The following is a 23,583-nucleotide window of genomic DNA, read 5'->3' on the forward strand; positions in this document are numbered from 1 at the left end:
AAAACAAAGATGAGGAATACAAAATATTTGTGAATATCTTCTCTTTAGTGTCTCTGTCTGTCTAAATTTTTCCCTGTGACAAAATTAACTCTCTCCCCCAGTTTTACACTTTTTTCAGACACATGAGCATATGCAAGGAGGTTAACTGAGGTTTTATAAGTATACATATTCTTTTAACTTTAAAAGACATCAAAGAATGTTCTGTACTCCTAAAATAAAGATCAGGAGTACAAAATATTTATGAGTGTCTTCCCTTCTGTGGATCTGTCATGAATGTACATTTAAAAAGCACCAGTTTGTAATAAGAAAATATTTTAAAAGTAAAAATATTTATTAGCTAACACAAAAAAGGAAATGTATGAATTTGTAAAACTAAGTGGTAATCAGGAAAACTAAAATAGGAAAAACATTTGGAAATTTAAGATGTTATTTATGGCATATTCACAAAAATATTCCTTGTCTGAATAGGACTAAATTGATGAGATGAGTATTAGTTATCCCACAACTTTTTAGAATGGTATGGAAAAAATGAGCCGATACTTCAGGGCATTTTTATAAATTACAAAGGCTAACTTATACTAATGCAAAAGAATATGACCATAAGCATCAGCTGCAACTCAGCTTCAATAACTCAGAGTAGCCCATATGTCCCTCAGGACTTCAGGGAAAAAAAAGGACAAGCATTTTCTTTATTTAAATTAGTCTGTGCCTTTATTATGTATTTTGCAAGCCTCTAGAGCATGCAGCCAGGACCAGTGTCAGTCTCCTCATTATATTAAATACAAGCTGTTTTTAATTGGCACCTTGTATAACCAAATGGATTGAACCAAAATTTGAAAATACAACTGAAGGCTAATTAGGTAGCCTGAGAAATATCCAGATATTACAAAACTGTGAGGGGAGAACAAATAAAAATCAAGATTAAAATGTACTATTTTTAAAATGTCTAAAAATTTTAAAATGTCTAAAAAGCATCCAGATAAGCTTTGTAAAATATGTGTCTAATATTAGTTCAGACAGTATCCTATCAGTATGTAAATACAGCTGTTTGCTTCACTTGTTTATATGAATTATGCATAGCAGGAAGGTATAAAATATATTAAAATGCACAGATAAAAATTAGAACATAACTAGCTTGTGACATTAACATGAAAGCACAACAGAGAAAATCAACATTGTAAAGCTTTATAAATTAGAATTTTCTTTATACTCCATACAACTGCACACTTTCATTCAAACTAGATCTGTTGTTTGAGGCCCTAACAAACTTAAATGTGAATTCATTCATGACAGATCCACAGAAGGGAAGACATTCATAACTTAAACTTTAGTAAGGCATTTGATACGGTCTCGTATGATATTCTTATCAATAAACTAGGCAAATACAACTTAGATGGGGCTACTATAAGGTGTGTGCATAACTGGCTGGATAACCATACTCAGAGTAGTTATTAATGGTCCCCAATCCTGCAGGGGTCTGTTTTGGGACCGGCTCTGTTCAATATCTTCATCAACGACTTAGATATTGGAATAGAAAGTATGCTTATTCAGTTTGCAGATGATACCAAACTGGGAGGGATTGCAACTGCTTTGGAGGATAGGGTCATAATTCAAAATGATCTGGACAAATTGGAGAAATGGTCTGAGGTAAACAGGATGAAGTTTAATAAAAACAAATGCAAAGTGCTCCACTTAGGAAAGAACAATCAATTTCACACATACAGAATGGGAAGAGACTGTCTAGGAAGGAGTACGGCAGAAAGGGATCTAGGGGTTATAGTGGACCACAAGCTAAATATGAGTCAACAGTGTGATGCTGTTGCAAAAAAAGCAAACATGATTCTGGAATGCATTAACAGGTGTGTTGTGAGCAAGACATGAGAAGTCATTCTTCCGCTCTACTCTGCGCTGGTTAGGCCTCAACTGGAGTATTATGTCCAGTTCTGGGCACCGCATTTCAAGAAAGATGTGGAGAAATTGGAGAGGGTTCAGAGAAGAGCAACAAGAATGATTAAAGGTCTAGAGAACATGACCTGTGAAGGAAGGCTGAAAGAATTGGGTTTGTTTAGTTTGGAAAAGAGAAGACTGAGAGGGGACATGATAGCAGTTTTCGGATATCTAAAAGAGCGTCATAAGGAGAAGGGAGAAAACTTGTTCGTCTTAGCCTCTAAGGATAGAACAAGAAGCAATGGGCTTAAACTGCAGCAAGGGAGGTTTAGGTTGGATATTAGGAAAAAGTTCCTAACTGTCATGGTGGTTAAACACTGGAATAAACTGCCTAGGGAGGTTGTGGAATCTCCATCTCTGGAAATATTTAAGAGTGGGTTAGATAAATGTCTATCAGGGATGGTCTAGACAGTATTTGATTGTGCCATGAGGGCAGGGACTGGACGTGATGACCTCTCGAGGTCCCTTCCAGCCCTACAATCTATGAATCTATAAATGTGAAACATGTCTCCTTCCTGGTAACAGAAGTAGATCGGATCACTATTACCATCTTCTAATTAATATCCACATGGAGAGGGCTATGATAATATGGGCTGAATCCAGCTTCCAGGGTGTGAGGGTTGGACACCACTCAAGGTACATACAGGCTAATTCTGTGGGCAAACAATTAGTATACAGAGCCTCTGAAATCAACTCGGCACATTTTGATTAGAAAGGCTGCAGTGATGGTATTCACTTGACCCGTTTTGTGGATTCTAGAAGTAATCACCACCTATTAATTTCAATAGGTAGGCTAAAAGCAAATGATTTCTCACATTTCCAGCCTTGTCTTATATTAATCCATGTTGAACCTCATATTCATAGGTTTTATACTATGTAACTTCCCTGTTCCTTGATTAATATTAATCTTATAAGATTTTGGGGGTAAGGACGACATTGTAACTATTCTCAGTAGATAGTTAAATGCACGGGTAAGGCCTGGTCTACACTACAGGCCTTGGTCAATGTAGGGAGGTTATGCCGACCTAATTGTGTAGGTGACTACACTACATCGTTCCTCCTACTGCTTTAACTCGCCCACTATGCTGACCTAATAAATCCACCTTGGCAAGAGGCATAGTGCTTAGGCTGATGTACTTAGGGTGATGCAGTGTCAGAATAGACACTGCATTGCTAATGTTGACTTTAGGGGACTCCAGGTAGTGTCCTACAATGCCCCATTGTGGCTGCTCTGGTCACCTTTTAAAAAAAATTCTGCTGTCTGGCAGCCAGGTACACCAGAACACACCTCTCCCCTTTTAAAACCCCAGGAATTTTTTGAAATTCCATTTCATATTTGCTTGGCGTGGAGAGCTAACGTAGCAGCTGACTATGCAGGCTCCATGCAGCAAAAGTGCTCCTGCCTGGAGTACATCAGAGATAGTGGATCTCCTGGGTCTGTGGGGAGAGGAGGCTGTGCCAAGTAAAGCTCTGACACAGCTGTAGGAACTTTGACATCTATGGCCCGATGGCTTGGGGCATGGCAGAGAAGGGCTAAGACAGGGACATGCAGCAGTGCTGCATGAAAATCAAGGAACTGCGGCAGGCATACCAGAAGGAAAGGGCATGTTGTGTTTGTATCGCTCAGTGCAATACTGAAGAGCACTGCAGGTTCCACGCTTCTCACAAAGATGGAGGATGCGCAAACTAGCCGGGGCTTTGGAAAAGTAGCATGAAATGTAATAGGTTGCCCATGGAATGACGGAATGGAGAAAACTGCATCATGGAACACTGAACCCATGTTCCCAGCCACCCCGTGCAACTCGTTTGCACTCGTGAGACATTGCAATCCCTTCCCAAAACTCCTGGCACTAGATGGTGGTGAGTTGCACAGTGGGATAGCTACCCATAGTGCATTGCTCTCTGCATCCATGCAAACGCTGCTACTGTGGATGCACATCAGCGACACAAGGAGTGTAGTGTGGACATGCAACAGCAGTTTAATTACAGTGGCTGCTGTATGTTGACATCACTTAAGTCAATTTAATTTTGTAGTGTAGACAAGGTCTAAACCTTTGAAAGACTCGGGTCCAAGCAATTAAACTAAGGAATTTGAGGTAAGAACAAGAATCACAGTCTATTATATTAAACACTTATACCAACATATTTAAATACTGAATTTAAATATTTTAAAATGTAGCAGTGGTGAATATTGTGAAAATGAAATAATGTGGTGAGAAAGATGGGGAAGGTTTTTATTCAAATAAAATCTTGCTTCTTTCTCCTCCCTTCAATGCTCCTTCCCATTAACTTCAAAGATGACATTTAAACCTGTCTTAGCTTCTTCTAGCAGCAGTTAAGTCTTTGTCTGTTGAAAGAGTTAGAACAGCTTGAAGTTCAAAACAAAGGTTTCTTTACGGACACTTAACATTTTAGCTGTTCAGCAGTTCCCAAATGTGAATATTCCTGCTTCCTTCTACCAGGTGATTTGAGATGATATATGTTCTGCAGTGATCTGTGATATTTATTTAATAGTTACCTTTATTTTGAACTTATCTTCACATATTACCCTACCCTATCGTGACCTGTGTTGCTTTAATTGACTTCAAGATGGCTTCATATATACCGCCTACCAAAAAATTATTTAACAGTGATATTTGTCTATGAACTAACAAAAAAGAAAACAAACCGATCCAGACTTGATTAAAAAAAAAATCACAGCATGTTACACTCCACCTTATGGTTACACACATATATAAGGCCAAAGGCAAGAGACTGAAAAAATGCTCCTTATTACATTCACACCCCCAAAGAGATCAATGGAATGCAGAAGTAAATGCAGACCATTCTCTTAACAAGAGTTCATTTTCAAACAAAACGATTTCAGTTTGGCATGTTGAAGCTGCTACTAAATTTGATGCATTTGTAATGAACGTAGGTTTAATACTACAAGATGTCATTTCCTCATTTAAAAGGTTAGACAATTAAGAATGCATACAGAAGACTAAATAGCTGCTGAGTGGAATTTTTCATAGGCAGTGTAGCATCTCTGTTCAGTAGGAAGAAATGGTTCCTCTAGTGGGCTTTTCTGCTGTTTAACATACACTTTATTTTAATGGCCAGTTTAAGCTGAATAGAAGTTGAATGATTTAGATACTTTGATTTACACCTTGTCAGAAAGTAGGGTATTCTCCTCCCCGAGTAAATTTTGACAAAACCAAAAAATACATGTTCATTGACATTTTCCACGGAAAATTTTTTTTGGCAGAAAATTGTGCATTTAAAACAAATAATTTTCATTTTGAAACGCCATTATAGTACATAATAGGATTTGTAGGTCAGGTGCATCATGTTCCCATTTTCCTGGGCTTCATGGTTTGACTACATCTCCCAAGGCACACCAGTTTCCTTTCTTGCTGAGCCACCATGGTGAATTTTCAGAGTCCCTGACCATCGTGCCCTGTGATTGATGCAGTCTGGTTGAAGAACCCAGCCCATAGAAGAGAATGGAGATGTGAGGCACCTGAACTACAACTCTCACGGAGGCAACAAATCAAAATTTTCCACAGAAAGTAGACACTTCTTGTGAAAAATGAGTTTGGTCAAAACCACAAAAACAAGTCAATGGAAAAATTTTCAACTAGCTCTACTCTGAGTTCTTTGTTTCTGTAATAAAAGGCAAAGACTTCCAATTTCCTGAAATGTGGTATACTTGAGTAATATTTCACCTTAAATCCAAGCTACATAACCTGTGGAATATCTTTTAGAAAAGGGGGTTTAGAACGAAATGTATCTAACAAGATAGAGTAATTCATAAGAAATGGGTTAATTTTAGAGACATGATATTTGGGATCCCGCTTCATGACCTCGTCTGGAGAGAAGCAGGGGAAAGCACAAACTTTTCCTTAACAGAAGAACTAGGTCTTAAGTAGCTGACACTGCAGCAAGCGGAAAGTCCACCTTAAGAGAGGTGGGTCAAGAGGGAACTCAGCCCTCATGGTTTGAAGGAAGCAGGGCCTATAGAACATGTAAGAATAGATTTAAATTCCACTTTGCAAGCATACAGATAATTTTAGGATAATGTGAAGCAAAGCTTTTAAAAATCTGGAGAAATGAGTAGCTAAAGTAGAATAATTATCTGACAGATGGAGATTGCCCAAGGCTGTCACTTGCACACATAAAACACTGAGACTGAGATTTTTTTTTTTTTTTGAAATTCCAAAAGCATGCAGAATATTAACTGTGGAAGGTATAACATTATGTTCAGTATAAATGCTGTCCAGATTTAAAAGTGGATTTTTTTTAACTGAACTGAAGTGTCAGAGAGTGATTCTAAGTATCCAGATACAAGCAATACAGACCATATAGTGACAATACCATGAGGCAGAGTCTTGTGACGTCCAGACAAACACTGACCTGAGTGTGTTATAACCCTCATCCTTCATTATGCCAATGATGGCAGCCTTTGTTGCACATTTCTATCACAAGAAACTTTGTGCCTTTTGCCATACTGTCCCTCATACACATAATGCACCCCCCAAATCAGTTTGCACAGCCAACACCCTGGCCTCGTTCAAACCCCTTTTTAAGAGCTACTTCTGTGATGCCTATGGTAAACTCCTTAATAAGTCTAAGCAAATGGTTTGTTAGGGATCAATTTACACTTCTTTTTCATTTACTAGAAAACAAAACGTGGACATTTACACTTAGCTAATATATGCAAATGTGTGTTCCTATCACTGTCACCCTCCCCTCCACTGAGTTCTACACCCACTTTTTGCATCTTGTCCTTGTTTGTACTGTAGCACAGGGACTACTTTTTATTTTATGTTCGTAGGGCACCCAGGACAATGGGACCCCGATCTTGACTGGGATATCTGGGTGCTAATATAATACAAATTATAATCCTGTGGAATTAAATATTGTTATGACTTGTATACAGCTCAGACACTAAAATGATAAGTGTGGTATAAGAACCTATGCAGAACAGAACACGATACCAGGAATGGAAAGGTTCTGTCTTTGAAGACCTGACAACTTAAACTGACAGTTCATAAACAAAGGAAAGAGGAAGGAGGGGACACAAAAAACCTGCACAGTGTATTTTGTTAATTTAACAGTTTTTGTATTATAATTTTTCCAGTCATTGGTTGGTTGATATTTATCAGCTTGGGAAGGCAAGGAAGGACTAGTATTCACAGACAAATCTGTAGGATTTATAGGGCAACTCATTACTGAAATAAGGAGACTACTATTTATATGATATGACAAATCATGGTCTTCATGCCCATTCTGTGGCAATTAAAATTACTTGAGCTTTTTCCCGAGAAATGTTCCAGATTACTCTAGCTGTAAAGGAACAGTAAATCACATCATCTAACATTACATCCAACCAAAGGGAAAAATGGCTTGCTTATATTTATTGTGTCTGTGCCTAGCTCTCTATGGCTCAAAGAGAATAATTTCATAATATTTGTTGGTAGCAAAAAAGTCCAGGATTTGATTATAGCAAGTGGATTGTGTCCTGAAACATATTTCACTTCAACTCCCAGACTCCTGCCTTGTATTACTGACATTTGACCCTTTGTTTCAATTTTTCTGAATGTATGTGGCCAACATGGTTACACTGTCTTCTGCCTCTTGCACTCCCAACACACACACAAGGCTGCTCCCTACTCCCTGATACCTAAGAATGTTTTTGTAAAATTATACCTTATAATTTATTTCTCCCTTAGAAGATGGGTAAAATTCCTTCAAACCTTTCCTATATGTCAAAGTTCCGCGCAAAATTGATGTTCTTCTGTGATTTGAAATGGTATCAATGGTTTGACAAATCTGATTATCCCACTTGTTTGGATGCTTCCAATCAGAGCCTATCAGACCAAACATTTGTCTGTTATTTGCTTTTAATACACTTTGTTCAGAAAGCCACCAGGAAAACTGCACAAAGGGAGACTAACAGATAAATGACTTAAGAGTTTTGAGATTCAGTTCTTGTATGCCACTACTATGTATCTGGCAGTTTGTGGACATGGAAAAATTAATGCCTGAGGATTCTTCAAACACTTCAATATTTGTTTAATTTTTCCAGAAATGTTCTTAAAATCTGGCTCTTTGGGATAAGTTACCTTAGACTTTTAAAGCATTTCTCCATTTGTGATAAATCAAAGATGCTGCAGAGCAGCAAGTGAATATCTTCTTTCTGCTAATGTGCTTTGATTAACAGATCACTCAGCAATGAAATAGATATGTATGTTCATGTTCCTGAAGTTTTACTGCTATTAGGATCAATATAGTTTAGGCAAAACACAAGAAACCACTCAAAGGCTGAAGAGCCTGCAGTTATGAGACTACAACCTAGAAAAAATCTGAAAGGATTTCAAAGTACTGGCAAGTGAAGTTAGCCTTTTTTAAATTTATGGAATAGGGGAGATCTCCAGTTTGAATGTCTTGTTTTTGTCAGATGCTGGCTTTCCACCAAAACTTATTTTCATTCAGCTGATTATTAAATACAACTAAAACTTGACTGGGACTTTAGGATCAAGCATCTGTGTAACATCAAAACAAAAAAACTATAAAATCTGCCTTTTACTGGGATGGAGCAATGCCTGTAATTTACAGCAATTTGCTGTAGTAACAACATTTTACTTTTATAGAGACTTTTATCCTGATGATGCTTTACAAATTATGGGCTTGATCCTGCTCCTTTTTAATTCAATGGCAAAATTCCCACTGACTTCAATGGGAAAAGGACTGAACAGATAAAAAGAATCATTCAACCATCCATCACTGAATACAGCTATGTCTGGAGTGGAACACAGCAGCTACTTAATAGAGAACACCAACACCTCAGAACAATTTAGAGAAGGAAACCACAGGAGGAATTTTAGGTAGCTAGAAAATAATTATACAAATGGAAATTTGATAGTCACCACAGACAACCCCCCCTTTTTTGTATGAAAATTACCACAAGATTATTACAAGTAATTAGGATGTCAGTTACATATTCCATCTAAAAAACAATGGGTCCAACAGCAATCCCGTAATCCCATGCTAAGGGCACTAGATAAGTAGTGCTTCAGTGAAAAGCCTGATAGTGGCTGAATCACCAACACGCAGTGCTTAATTTGTAATTAAACAAGTGCTGGGGCTCAAGCAATTTTTTAATTTTCATAACTGACATGGCAAGCCCAGAGGTGCGGGGGCTATGAACTGCCAAGTCTAGAGCTGCCGGGACTCAGCCCTGGTGAGCCTTGGCACAAATTGAGCACTGCCAACACCATTTCCTAAAGCAACTTGAGTATACTTATAATTTGACCTGCACCAACACTGCTTAGGTTGTGAGCACTGAGAAGATGACATCCTGAGGTGGTAGGAATCTAGGTATTTGCCCATATTTAAAATAAAAGTTAAAGTAGAATGGAGGACTTGCTAATTGTGAGCAGTAACCTTTGCTTACTATTTCAGAATCCATTTATTCAGCTCTCCACGGAGAGGAGAAAGGATTCTCAAGTGTTTATTTGAGATAAATGTGGGTTTGTCTCACCATTTGTCATTGACAGATCAATATAGGGACATAAATTCTGATTCCATAAACATCACTGCTTAATTGTATTGTAAAATAACGGATGAATTTCAGGGCAGCTCTCTAATCACTTCTGTATTGCTCAGCCGTCAAGTCTCTGTCCAGTATATAGTATTTTTGACCTAAGGGAAAAAAACCACTTTCCTTAACAGGTTGACAGTTATATCAATGCCTGCTTTTTCAGAAAGCCTAGCTTGGGAATGAACCAAAAGGAAGCCCAATGCCATAATTTTAGAATTGCTAGCAGCAACGCATTCAGTTTAATGAAACAGATTTTCTAGTTATATTAGAACTCAATCTAACAGGTTCATAGCCATTTTATTATAGCAGTGCTCAGAGTCCTGAAACTCCTTTTTAAAGCATAAACTTACACATGGTTCTTTTTGATACTCCTGCAGCATCTAAAAAATCCTTATATTTCTGTTACTCCTTTCAAACAACTTTACATCACCTAGCCATGCTGGAAGAAAGACAAGAGGTAATGGATGTGGTTTATTTAGGCTGAAGCTTTATTCATTTAAAATGTCTGGAAATACTCAGCAACAAATTGTACAACGCATGTCATCAGTATTTCCTTGTTTCCACCTGTTTGGGGGGCTGGCTTCAGCTCTCCTCCTTTCTAATCTGTTCCCAGCCAGGCAACTGCTAGGATACCACCAATTTCCCCTATGAGGGTTAAGGGTACTTGAAGAGGGAGGGAGATTGACTCCCTGCTGTACAAGACATTAGGCACCCTGAATCCTGCTTCCCCAGTTTCTTTAAGGGATGTTTTCCTTTACATCCCCTTCAAGTCCATTTTATCTGTATCCCTTCTGTAATGAGTACCCACACTGGAATCTGCCACATTTTTTATTTACTAAGTTGCAAAATTTTAACCTAAAATTTAATAAAATAACCCTGCCACCCCATTGAGTCTTTGACCAACTGTGGGGAAGGTGATAAAGCCCACTATACTTCAGCCAATCTAGCAGTGAGGGAAAAATTCCTTCTCAGCCCCCAAGAAAAATTGGTGACTAGCAAAATGTCCACAGTGGATCATGAAGAAACCCAATTTTACTCTGATTCCATGATGGGTATTGCCAGCCTGATCCTTGTGAGAGGGCTTCTCTGGACCTGCCCGAAGTATAAATAATGTCCTCTCCACCTCCTTCTTCCGTTCACCTGGAATGGCAGTGCCCCCCCCACACACACACACACCTGGTCTGGCCACTTCCTGTTCCTCCTTGCCTCATCCAGATAAACCTTCCCCCCTCTGCCATCAACTGCAGATGGAGCCCTTATAAGAGGAACAAGCCCTTTTCTTCCAGCCAGCTAGATAAATGACCCACCTTACACAGTTCCTGGGAGTACATTGTTAAGGTTTTGCCAAGCAATAAACTGAATGATTAAATTAACAACTGCCAATTAATCGCATCATATTACTTATACATTATTTGTGATTAACTGGTCAGAGGCTATGATTTTATAGATCACTATTCAGCCTAAATACTTCCTTAAAAATTACAATAAATAATATTTTACTCAGTACTTCAATACATTTCTTTTGTCAGGTCCCTGTGAGTTTAGTTATGTTAAAAACTTCATTAAAATGTTAACTTTTAACAACGATTAGGCTGCTGGTGTGTGGAGACCACAGCCTGTCATGCTGACCAATATTGTTTCATTGTTTCCTTGTGCTCTTCTGTTCATCTCTCTGTCAGTCTGTTCTCTTATTTATACTTGCCGAAACTCAGATTGTAAGCTATTTTGGCCAGGGACTGACTTTTTGTTCTGTACAGCACCTAAGCACAATGAGGTCCTGGCCCACAAATGAGGTTCCTAGACACTATAATACACAAATGATCTAATAGCTGAAAGCCTGTGTTGTCGCACAGGTCTGACAGTTGGATCAAACAATCCATTTTCTATGCACACAGCACCTTATGTTCACACTTCTCCTTCATGCAGCCAATGAAACTGCTGCATGCAAATTAGCTGTAGAGAAACGATGGTGATTGGTTGAGTTCCCTTTGATCTCACAATAGTCTAGAATTCTTTGCACAGGTGTAATCTGCAAAGTCAATATGCCCGTGAATTAAAAATTGAAAAACAGGACACAAATCTAAGTGATTGAAATGATATTCTGAACAAAAAGAGCCAACTTGTAGCTGTTTTGCTTGCTTCACACTGACTATGTACATTCTATGCCCCAGAGTGACATGTAGAGTGATAATCCTGGATCCTTTTTACATATATAATAATAATAATACATGTGATGTAGTACAGCACACACTGAAAATATGTAGTGCCTATATGCTGATAATCAAGAAACCCAGGTAAAAATATGTAGGTTTGTAATCTAAGTTGTTCATTTACCCCTGTTGCATTTGATATTTAGAGCTTAATTTTCAGAAGGGGCTGCCTAAACTGGCTATTCAACACCTGCTTATTCAGGGAATATGGGCACCAAGATGATATATAAAGTAGGCTTGGAAGGATTAGATTTTTATCAGTAAATGTAGGTAAACATCAATTTAACCCTACACACGCAAACTGACAAAAAATATTTCCACTGGTAACTGAAATTTATAGACATGCAAAGTAAATAAATGATGCTTGAGAATTTATGAGAGTTTGATTTAAGGATATTTATTTTATATATTTCTACATGCAAGGTTGACAATTTGTGTTTTAATGGTTCTACAGCTTTAACTTCTTGAATCTCAGCATCTATTGTCAGCAATTGTGAATATTTAAATAGATAAAAACTGAAAAAAATGTTTAAAAATAACTGATATTATCTGTCAACATTATAAATAAATAAAACTCCAATTCCATCAAGCCTGCATACAAGTAACCATGTGCACACAAATTTAGAAGTCACTTCTGCATTTTGGACACCAAACATATAATGTAGCTGGAATATAATAAATGTTTTCAGTGTTTGAAAGTAGGACTTCCCTATGAGAACAGACTAACGATTTATCTAGTCAAGTATCCTACCCCAACAGATTCTAGGTGAGTTTCCAGAAATTGCTCTTGTTTATAACATTTTACTTTTCTAATCTAATAGTAACAAATCTACCAAACTGAATAAATTATAATCAGCATCTTTTCTTTGCTTATTATTTCTGTGTGAAATCAGCATCATCTTATCAAATGCATACTCCACTTAAAATGAAATGAGAGAACTTTTTTTGTTTAGACATCATGGCTCATTACTGTAACATTTTCAAGCTTCAGCAGAAATCACAAAAACTGCCCTGCAATTAAATACCTTGTTTGGCTAATATAGCTTAATTTTTATTATGGAAAATCATCAGGTTAAGCAGTTATAATGTGATTTCTATCGATATCCTTTTTTAAGAAAGCAAAGATGATAATGTGTTTTTTGTTTTAAACTGGAAACATCTGCCTCTCAAAAGCTAAACTTAAAAACAAACATCCTAATATATTCCCTAGCAGTAACAGGTATTTTTTGGCTTTGTGCCAAATCCACAAGTGAGTACTTCTGTATATTTTCAAATAATTCTCTGTGTCCTTAGGATGAGACACACTTACAATCTATCGCAATCTCTATATATTAATAAGACCTGCAAGTATTTTACAGAGTTAGATGTGCTATTATTACCATTATTCAATTCTGTTCACTGGAATAATGAACAATATATAAATTAACTGAAAAACTACTTTCTTCATAGTTACTAGAGGCATGAAGAAAAAAGCTAAAAGTAAGTATATCAAACTGTCAGCAGGAATGAAACCCAGATATTAAAATATTAAACAACCTGAAAATCAATTAACTTGATTTTAAACAAAACCTCTTCCATGGAAAACATAACTTAATGACTTAAACCCCAGTATAATCACACATGGGAACTGCCATTGCTTAATGCATTTATGCAATTTACAAGCAGCAGATGCACCAGACAGAGAAATATGTAGAAGTGATGTAATCTAAAGACCATTTAAATGTCTTGGGCTATGAAACCTTATCTTCCTTGATGGGGTTTTGGTGGATATTAAAGAATAACTAATAAGTCAAAGAGCTACATTAAAGCAAGGTCTTGACTAAATCTTCATTGTTATATCATTTTGTGCAATTGTGGATAGATAATAATTTAACATACAGCAAATTTAATTTTTAAAAGCACAAGAGATGCTGTTGAATTTAACGTGTCTTCTTTAACAATAATGAATTAGGGAAATTCAGTTATAAGACTGACCAGATCTACATTATATACATCTGCGGTACAGCTTCTTGGTACAGTACCAACAAGTCAAAGAAACAACTGGCTAGGCTTCTAATGGACAAATGCTACAGAAAGTGAAGTAGGGTGTGTGTGTGTGGGAGAAGGGGAGGTAAACCTAGAAAAGATCAAGTAATAATACCAGAGAAATGTTTGCTGCTAAGGACCATTCAAGTGGATATTTTAGGTTATCTTTAAAAAGGGTAAGGAAGGGAAGAGATTACATACCCTTCTCCACCAATTCTTGTTATCTTTAGACGAAAATCAACAGAATTCAGACTGGGTGGCTTCCATTTCAAAATATCATCACATCGACCAGGCTTGTATTTCTAAAGCAAATTAAAGAGCAGTTTAATTATGCTTTATTAGGCTTTTTAAAGTTAAAATTCAGCATTTTCTACTTTATCGACTGTTTACTTCTAGGGTAGCTGTAGTTAAGTATATTCTTTTAGCTGAAGTATTTAGCAAAATGTATGACAAAATACAATAGTTATATGCAACAGAGTATTCACCATTTTATTTACATCTGATTCGCTATCCCACTGTATTCAAACAATTGCACAGGACAAAGAACGGAGAAAGAAAATATAAATTCACATATTTGTTATGTCTTTCTGGCTGATAAAAAGATAACATTCTCCTACAAAGGTGTTTTCACGTGGAAACTCTTAAACTGAGATGAAACAGCATAAGAAGAATCTAAAATGTTGACATTCTCTCTCTCTCTCTCTCTCTATATATATATCTATATAAACATCTTTTTTGCACCCTCAAATTTTTCAGACAATTTTAAGACCAGTGATTCTGTTAGCTATACTGCTTTTTGTGTTTGGTTATGGGTTGTTTTTTTCTTTAAACACAATGTGAACAAGTCATGCTAAGTTACCGTATTTTTTTCCTCAGATGGATCCAATTAGAAACATTTTTCTACCAATGGAAGACTGTGCTGTGTAAAGATTAAAGAAAACCATGACAGCTACCTTTGTATGCTGCTTTTCTATCCAGGAACAATAAGCTCAGATGAGTTGCCTAAGAGATAGAGTACCTGCTTGACTGAACTGTAAGATGCAACTTACAGGGTAGAATGAAAAGTATACTATGTTAAGTATTTAGGGATATGATAGAATTCACCAGTTCACTCGTATTTTAAAATAAAGCCAGGCAGTGGGTTGGGGGTGAGAGTGTGTGGGGGTGAGAGTGTGTTTACTGTCATAAACAGATAGTTAAGGGTTAAAGTCTCTTTTACCTGTAAAGGGTTAACAAGCTCAGTAACCTGATGAACACCTGACCAGAGGACCAATCAAGGGACAAGATAATTTCAAATCTCTGTGGAGGGAAGTCTTTGTCTGTGTCCTTTGTTTGATTTGCCGTTCTCTCTTTGGATTTAAGAGAGGCCAGACATATTCTTCAAGTTCTCCAAGGTTTCCTGAAGTATTTTCTTCTATTCAGTATAGTGAGTATTAGAAGGCGGTTTAGTCTTATAATTGATTTCTACATTTGCAATTGTGTATTTGCTGAAGAAATATCTTTATTTCTGTTTGCTGTTACTTTGATTATTCTGAGGAAGGGGGGGGGGGGAACAGCCTCTCCAGGCTTCTAAGTTAGACCCTGTATTTTTTCATCCTGGTAATACAGAGATAGTGTAAATTTTTCTTTCTTTTAATAAAATCTTTTCTTTTTAGAACTTGATTGATTTCTTCCCTTGTTTGGATTTTCAGGGGAAGGGGAAGGGGAAGGGGGAAAAGTGAATCCCTCTTTGTTTTGATTCAAGGAGTTTGAATCTGTGGTGATCTCTCCCAACGGCTAGGGGAGGGGGGAAGAAGGTGGGAGGGGAATAGATTATTTCCCTTTGTGTTGAGATTCAAGGAGTTTGAATCTGTGTTCCCCAGGGAAAGTTTGGGGGAACAGGGAGTGTGCCAGACACTAAAAACTTGGCTGGTGGCAGCGTTTACCAGATCTAAACTAGGATTTAGTTTAGAGGAGTCCATGCAGGTCCCCATCTTGTGAACGCTAAAGTTCAAAGTGGGGAATAAACCTATGACACTTACCTACTACTATATGATGTTATTTGCACTTATACTAGGACTCATCTATGTGATTTACATGTAAGAGACCCATGGCATTTAGTCAGAAGTTCCTGTCTGTATTTAGCATTTCTATTTCTTTATAATGTAAAAGAAGCAATCTTCTCTTATATCATCAGAGATAAAACTAATAACCCTCATTAAGGCTATGTTTTAGTCATGGGTATTTTTAGTAAAAGTCATGGACAGCTCACGGGCAGTAAACAAAAATTCACAGCCTGTGACAGGTCCGTGACTTTTACTATATATCCCTAACTAAAACTTGGGCTGGGGGTCCGCAGCTGCTCTGGGGGGGGGAAGTCCGGGGGCACTGTGGGTGCTCAGGGTGGTCCAGGACCCCTACTGGCACTGGTGGGAGAGGGCGGCAGTGCATGGCCCAAGACCCCTGCTGGTGCCGTGGGGGGAGAGGCAGGCAGTGGCACATGGCCTGGGACCCTTGCTGGAGGGGGAAGATGGGGGGGGGGGCTGGCAGGCTCCCTACCCGGCTCTGACCGATATGTCTCTGCAGCTCCTAGGGGGAGGGGCAGCCAGGAGGGCTCTGCACGCTGCTCCTGTGACAAGCGCCGGCTCCGCAATTCCCATTGGCTGGGAATCGCAGCCAATGGGAGCTGCAGGGGGTGGCGCCTGCAGCTGCGGGCAACACATGGAGCCGCCTGGCCCCTCTGCCTAGGAGCTGCAGTGACATGCCAGTGGGAGCCGGGGAGCCACCCCAAGTAAGCACCGCCCCACCCCGCAACCCCTGACACAGCCCTGAGCCCCCTCCCACATCCCAACTGCTGCTGCTGGACATGGGGCTGCTCGAGCTGGGCAGCCCCTGAACCAGCCACATCAGCCACTGCAGATGTCATGGAAAGTCACAGAATCAGTGACTTCCATGACCTCTGTGACAGACATGAAGCCTTAACCATCATTATGATTCATTAAGTTCATTGGTCTTCCAAACCAAATAAACATGCCTCCACTCTCTTCCTCCTAGATCTATCATTTCAGTGGAATTAATAAGATATGACTGCACTGTAACATTGAAGTGCTTTTCCTTGCTCTGCTTGATATGTATACTATTGTGAGCTATCCTGGGCAAGTTGACTATCTGCACACCCTTCTGCAAAGGACAATGTTGGTGATATAAAAAAAAATCACAAGCCATAAAATATTAATCTCCCCTCCTTCTTAGAGTCAGGGCAGGCTCTAGGCACCAGCAAAACAAGCAGGTGCTTGGGGCGGCACATTTCCATGGGGCGTCCTTTTGGCCATCTTTTTTTTTTTTTAAACTCACTTCCTCCCCTCTCAGAACCCTGCAGAAGTGGAACCATGAAGCAGCTGGGGATCCAGCATGGGAGCTGAGAACCCAGGGGACCCTGGGAGCTGTAGTCCCTTGCCTAGCTCCCTGCCTATAGAGCCAGCCCTGGAGCAGGGAAAGAACTACATTTCCCAGTAATCCCTTGGCAGCTATCAACAGGAAAGGGAGGGGTAGGGAGTGAGGTAGCTGACCCATGATGCGAGTCGAAAGGGTGGCACTGTGAATGGGGAACAAGTGTGCCCAAGGAGTAGAAGGCTTTGCCCCAGCTGTCCCCTTCAGAGGACTTCCCCAGACTGCATTAGGGATACTGGTGTGACCTCACCTTGCAGCCACAAAGGAATTGGGTGGACTAAATGGACAGTGCACCTCTCTATCTGAAGCCTAGCAAGGGAGGTACGTGGATCCCACTAGAATTTAAAATGAAAAGGGAGGGAGGGGAGGCTCTGCTAGGGGACTTCGGCAGCTTTAGATACAATACAAGGCATGTAGGAGGATTTCCACTTCTGAGCCATGGAAGCAGAAATTGACTTTTCCTTTCCAGATTTAGCTAATATTCAGAAAGGGAATCTAGCACCTGCCTTCCAGATTTGAACATCTCAAAATTCAGGAGTGCTCAAGCTCAATTTGGGCAGCTGTTACTTCATTTCTCCCAAATCAAATATACTGATCCACTGTAACTTGCTGTAGAAAAAGTAGGATAAGAAATGAAGAAGCAAGAAATGCTTCCCAGTGGTTTTTAGGACTGGAATTGCTATTTTCAACAGCTATTGCCCCCCCCCCTTTTTTTTAGGTTGCCTATCCCTGACATAGACTTACTTATCTTAACCGAATAGGACAAAACATTATTCAGAGTAAGGTCTTTAACCTTTCCAGACTGCATTACTTCACTTCATATTTAAAAAAATATCCGTTAATTATTTATTAAATTAATCTATCCTGAAAATATTTTTATCAAAATGTGTTGATAGACAATTGAAATAACTAAAAGTCCTGCACATCGTCTTATTCAAAGTAGAGTTACTCTCCACAGTGGTTCTCAAAATGTATTGATGATGACAAAACATTTATTTATTTTATTTTATTTTTTTTTGGTGAGGGAATGCCATTAAATAGGGATGATTTTTTACTATTAAATATATATTCCTGCAAGACATGACTGAGTTTAATAAATGCAACTGTATTATTTATTGTTGTCTCTTTGGATTCTAATTTGGCTATGGCCAAATAGTATTTCTAGTTATTCAGTATTTGACCAAGTATGAGTTCTTTGATATACTCCAATTTGTACCAGACTTCTCCATAGTTTGTTTGTGAAATCATAAGTCATGGACTGCTCTTATCACAGTTACTGAGAAACAGCAAGCAGAGGAAGGAAGCAAAAGTTGTTGAAGCAGCAGCTGCCTTTCCTTTGCCGAAATGAACAGAAGGTTCTGCCATTCCATCTACTGCTCTGTCCTTCCAACGTGACTGAAGTTCCCTAACTATCCTACCATACTGTATCATCTGTCAAGACATGTAGAAAGCTGAAACCTTCGTCTACGGATCTACTAGTGTAACAATACTTAAAATATAGTAGATTGCAAGTAGTAAATTATTTGCAGAGCAAGATTATTGGAGTACACATAATGATGGGTTTATTAAGAACATAAGAATGGCCATACTGGGTCAGACCAAAGGTCCATCTAGCCCAGCATCCTGTCTTCCGACAGTGGCCAATGCCAGTAGCCCCAGAGGGAATGAACAGAACAGGTAATCATCAAGTGATCCATCCCCTGTCATCCATTCCCATCTTCTGGCAAACAGAGGTAAGGGACACCATCCCTACCCATCCTTGCTAATAGCCATTGATGAACCTATCCTCCACGAATTTATCTAGTTCTTTTTTTAACCCTGTTACGGTCTTGGCCTTCACAACATCCTCTGGCAAAGAGTTCCGCAGGTTGACTGTGCACTGTGTGAAAAAAATCTTCCTTTTGTTTTAAACCTGCTGCCTATTAATTTAATTTGGTGGCCCCTAGGTTCTTGTGTTATGAGAAGGAATAAATAACATTTCCTTATTTACTTTCTCCACACCAGTCATGATTTTATAGACCTCTATCATATCTCCCCTTAATCGTCTCTTTTCCAAGCTAAAAAGTCCCAGTCTTATTAATCTCTTCTCATATGGCAGCCGTTCCATACCCCTAATCATTTTTGTTGCACTTTTCTGAACCTTTTCCAGTTCCAATATATCTTTTTTGAGATGGGGCGACCACATCTGCATGCAGTATTCAAGTTGTGGGTGTACTGTACTATGGATTTTTATAGAGGCAATATGATATTTTCTGACTTATTATCTATCCCTTTCTTAATTATTCCCAACATTCTGTTAGCTTTGACTGTCGCTGCATACTGAGTGGATGTTTTCGGAGAACTATCCACAATGACTCCAAGATCTCTTTCTTGAGTGGTAACAGCTAATTTAGACTCCATCATTTTATATGTATAGTTGGGATTATGTTTTCCAGTGTGCATTACTTTGCATTTATCAACACCGAATTTCAACTGCCATTTTGTTGCCCAGTCACCCAGTTTGTGAGATCCTTTTGTAGCTCTTTGCAGTCTGCTTGGGACTTAACTATCTTGAGTAGTTTTGTATCATCTGCAAATTTTGCCAACTCACTCTTCACCCCTTTTTCCAGATCATTTATGAATATGTTGAATAGGACTGCCCCCAGTACAGACCCCAGGGTCACCACTATTTACCCCTCTCCATTCTGAAAACTGATAATTTATTCCTACCCTTTGTTTCCTATCTTTTAACCAGTTACTAATCCATGAGAGAACCTTCCCTTCTTCTCCCATGACTGCTTACTTTGCTTAAGAGCCTTTGGGTGAGGGACTTTGTCAAAGGCTTTCTGAAACTCTAAGTACACTATATCCATTGGATCCCCCTTGTCCACATGCTTGTTGACTCCCTCAAAGAATTCTAGTAGATTGGTGAGGCATGATTTCCCTTTACAAAAAACGTGTTGACTCTTCCCCAACAAATTATGTTCATCATCTCTCACCTTTTTTTTTTTGCCCTTTAGACAGAGACAGGTAATGGGACTGAGATGTAAAGTAACCTAAAGTCAAGATCCAAAGATCAGGACTTCTATGCCAAATCCTGAACAGAGAAATCCAAAGGCTTCAGAGGGCTCTAAGCAGGTACAAAAGCCTCTTCCAGGTTGAGGACTTTTTAAGCTCATTATCCTATTAACTTCTCACCTGGATGGTGAAGGCTACACAGGCCAAACTCCCCTTTGGGAAATGACATTTCCCAGACAGTGGAAAGACTATGCCAGCTTGTTTGATGTAGGGCATTGTATTCTTGAAGAAAAGATGCATTTACACGGTGCTTGCCACCTCAGATCCATCACATCATGGATATAAAACAAGCTCTTAATATAAATAAAAATTATAATTGCATTAAATTACCAAACCCAATGTAAAATCAACAAGAGTACTTGTGGCATCTTAGAGACTAACACATTTATTTGTTGGTCTCTATGGTGCCACAAGAACTCCTGTTCTTTTTGCAGATACAGACTAACACGGCTGCTACTTTGAAAAATGTAAAATCAGTTGTGCAGAAAAAAAGAGAAAGAAGAAATATTCCAAGGCAATGGATGAAAAGAAAAAGCTGAGGAGAATTTTTTACACACACACACACACACACACACACACACACACACACACACACACACACACACCCCTCTAACTTACTAGAGGCATTGGGCTTTTTCTTGAAGATGGAGTTATTCTTTCTGCCTTTGCTACTAGGAACCAGCAGGAACTTAACAGCCTTGGGTCATACATTTGTGGCAACGGTAAAAATTTCAAAATTATTGCTGACATGCACCGTGCTTGCTGAGGACAACGCAACTTGCATAAGCAGATCCAAGAGAACATGCCCTAGAAGCAATGGCAGTACAACCACACTAGTACAGGTCCTTACCAAAAAGAGAAAATTTATAACTTCACAACAGTTCTGTTAACACTAAGGAACTGCTAAAAGTTCCAAGTGATCCACCAACATTTCTCTAAACATTTTGAAAGGGGCAAATAGCAGTCAGACCTTGAAGCTCATTGCTCTTAAGAACAAGTTGCACTGTTCTCAATAGTGAAAATGTCGATGTGAAGGACTCAAACTCTCAGGAATCTAGCTTAAAATGAAATCTCAGCATGGCAAAAACACATTAATAATCCTTGAGAAGGGGTTCATTTCCTTATTGAATGATCACATACATACTAAACAGTACTGAGTCCATGTCAATCTGAACACTAAGTACTGAATCAAAATACTGTTTAAATATTAGTTAGAAGTAATCAAGGATTTAGCACGTGAAGCATGTAAAAGACTCACATTAGAGCAATCATAGCACATTGCAGAGCTGTTCTGCCTAAAATTATAAATTGTTCTAGGAAATACATTCATAGTTTTAAAGAAAAATTTGAACCAATTTGTTTAAGACTAAACTACTCACTGAAATTGTAAGTATATAGTGAATATGACAAATTTACCCTGAGCAGAAAACAGTTATAAATGCATAGCATCACCTTTTCAAGTATATTAATCTACACACCTTCTGAAAGTAGAGATTAATGCTTCAATATGAAGCCTATTAATTCACTCCAACCACAGAAATCAGAACTGTTGAATTTTGCTCCCAGAAAAGTATATTGGCAATCCAAAAGCCATTTAAATTGTTAAGTAATTCTCAGGAAATTTTTTTTTTATCTGTTGATGCTAATGCTAAGTTCCATATCTACATAATTAGAAAGAAGTCCAGCACATCTGTTTTGGAGGAGCACATAATATCCAAGGTTCATCCATCACCAGGCTTCACAACAATCCTGGGTTTTGCAGCACTGTCCTGCTTTGATTTCCAAAACCTTCTGTCCCAATTAAAGCAGCTAACCCCGCCCCCCAGCAGGGGGTTTGGCGGGCAAGCCAAATTTCAGTGAGCAGTCCTGCAACTTGGAGCATGGAGTCCCAGTGCTACTCACTCTAATTTGACCCGGCTACCCCCACACCAGGGAAACCGAACAAATCTGAGTGGTGTTGTGACCTCGTGCACCAATGGCTAGGTTGCAACACCAAAAGTGGGGAGCTGAGCCCAGCAAGCTCTGTAGGTGAGGAGTAACAGCAGAGGACGCTGCAGGTCGAGCGCAGGGTGGGCTCACTCGGCAACTCCTCTCTTCCCCATAAGCAGCACCCAATCCCTCACTCCTGAGGGCCTCCCACCTCGTGAAGGGGCAAGCACTCCCTCTTCCCCAGGGGCAGCACCTATCCTGCTTTAACCACTCAAAATGTTGGAAGATATGCATCACACCAATGAGAAGTTTCCAGAGATCCTGACATCATGGACAATGACCACTGGAGCATACCATGGTTGAGATTATGTCTATCTAAAACCTCTCTTTTGGGAACTTGTGCTTTCGATGGCCATGCTGTAAACCTGAAATGAATTAGATCTTCATGGAGGGTGTGGAGAGGTACTGGTGACAGATATTGCAACCGCATGCAGTATCTTTGTGGGGAACATGTTGTATTAAGATTAAGCATGGTTATGTATCATTGTGGGCCAGGGGTTGTATGCAGCTCCAGGGAGGGAGGGTTGCTTTTAGCTCCTTCAGGAACTAAAAACAGCAGAGGGTGATTAAGCTGAATTACTCAGGCTGTAACCCCATACTCCAGGGGCCTGGTTGCAGAGAGATACCAACCCCTGGGGAGGCTTGCATATAATAGTTCAAACTGGGTTTTCCAGAGACCAATAGGAAATAAAAGGGCTTTTGACATAAAAGATTGCATTTAAACTGATTCGGGGCCTTCTTTCTGATTCAGCAAATGGACAGGACCTTATGTCCACAGAAGGTCCCAGCTCTTGCAGAAGGGTTGGAAAGTCTTTGGCCTACGAAGGTCCCCGTAAGACTGATGGGTGACTTCTGGTAAGCTTTTAGCAGGTGTATAGAAACTTTTATTGTTTTTATATTTTCTTTCTGTAATACTTTTACCTTAACAATAAAAGTGGTCACCTAGAAATGGCTGTGTGGTAACTCGTAACTGTGGGCAATATGTCGTTCATAGCCCTTGGAGAGAAATCAAAGCCCAGGTGTTGGCCTTTTGGCAGACTGGTTTGCTGAAGATATCATAGTGTAAGGCAGGGAACTGTGTCACCTTAAACCCCCACCCCGTCACAAGATCTGAGACCTGTTTGGGCATTCTTGACCTGGAGCGAGGAGGATTTAGGTATAGTTACCCTGAAATGGTGACTGTGCTTTCTCCCAGTCTTCAGACAGCTGTGTGCAGTGCTGATTTCCTACTAAAATATAGAGCATCTAAAGGGATAAATTAACTGATACCAGATGCTAATGGTCCCAAGGTTAAAAAAAAGAATGTCTATGATCAGAGCATGCAGGCTTTCCTTTAGTCAT

At 39.1% G+C, this 23,583-nt stretch overlaps 1 protein-coding gene across 2 annotated transcripts in view; it reads right to left on the reverse strand.

Annotated features, from left to right (window-relative positions):
* The window catches only part of RNGTT (RNA guanylyltransferase and 5'-phosphatase), a 414,630-nt gene that overhangs the window by 99,673 nt on the left and 291,374 nt on the right, over positions 1–23,583 (reverse strand). For both annotated transcript variants that reach the window (XM_045010976.1, XM_045010975.1), the window contains one exon: positions 13,969–14,069. In XM_045010976.1, the coding sequence (XP_044866911.1) occupies positions 13,969–14,069 (101 nt within the window). The remainder of the gene's footprint in view (positions 1–13,968; positions 14,070–23,583) is intronic.

Source organism: Mauremys mutica, chromosome 3 (genome assembly GCF_020497125.1).
Source record: "Mauremys mutica isolate MM-2020 ecotype Southern chromosome 3, ASM2049712v1, whole genome shotgun sequence".
NCBI lineage: Eukaryota > Metazoa > Chordata > Testudines > Geoemydidae > Mauremys > Mauremys mutica.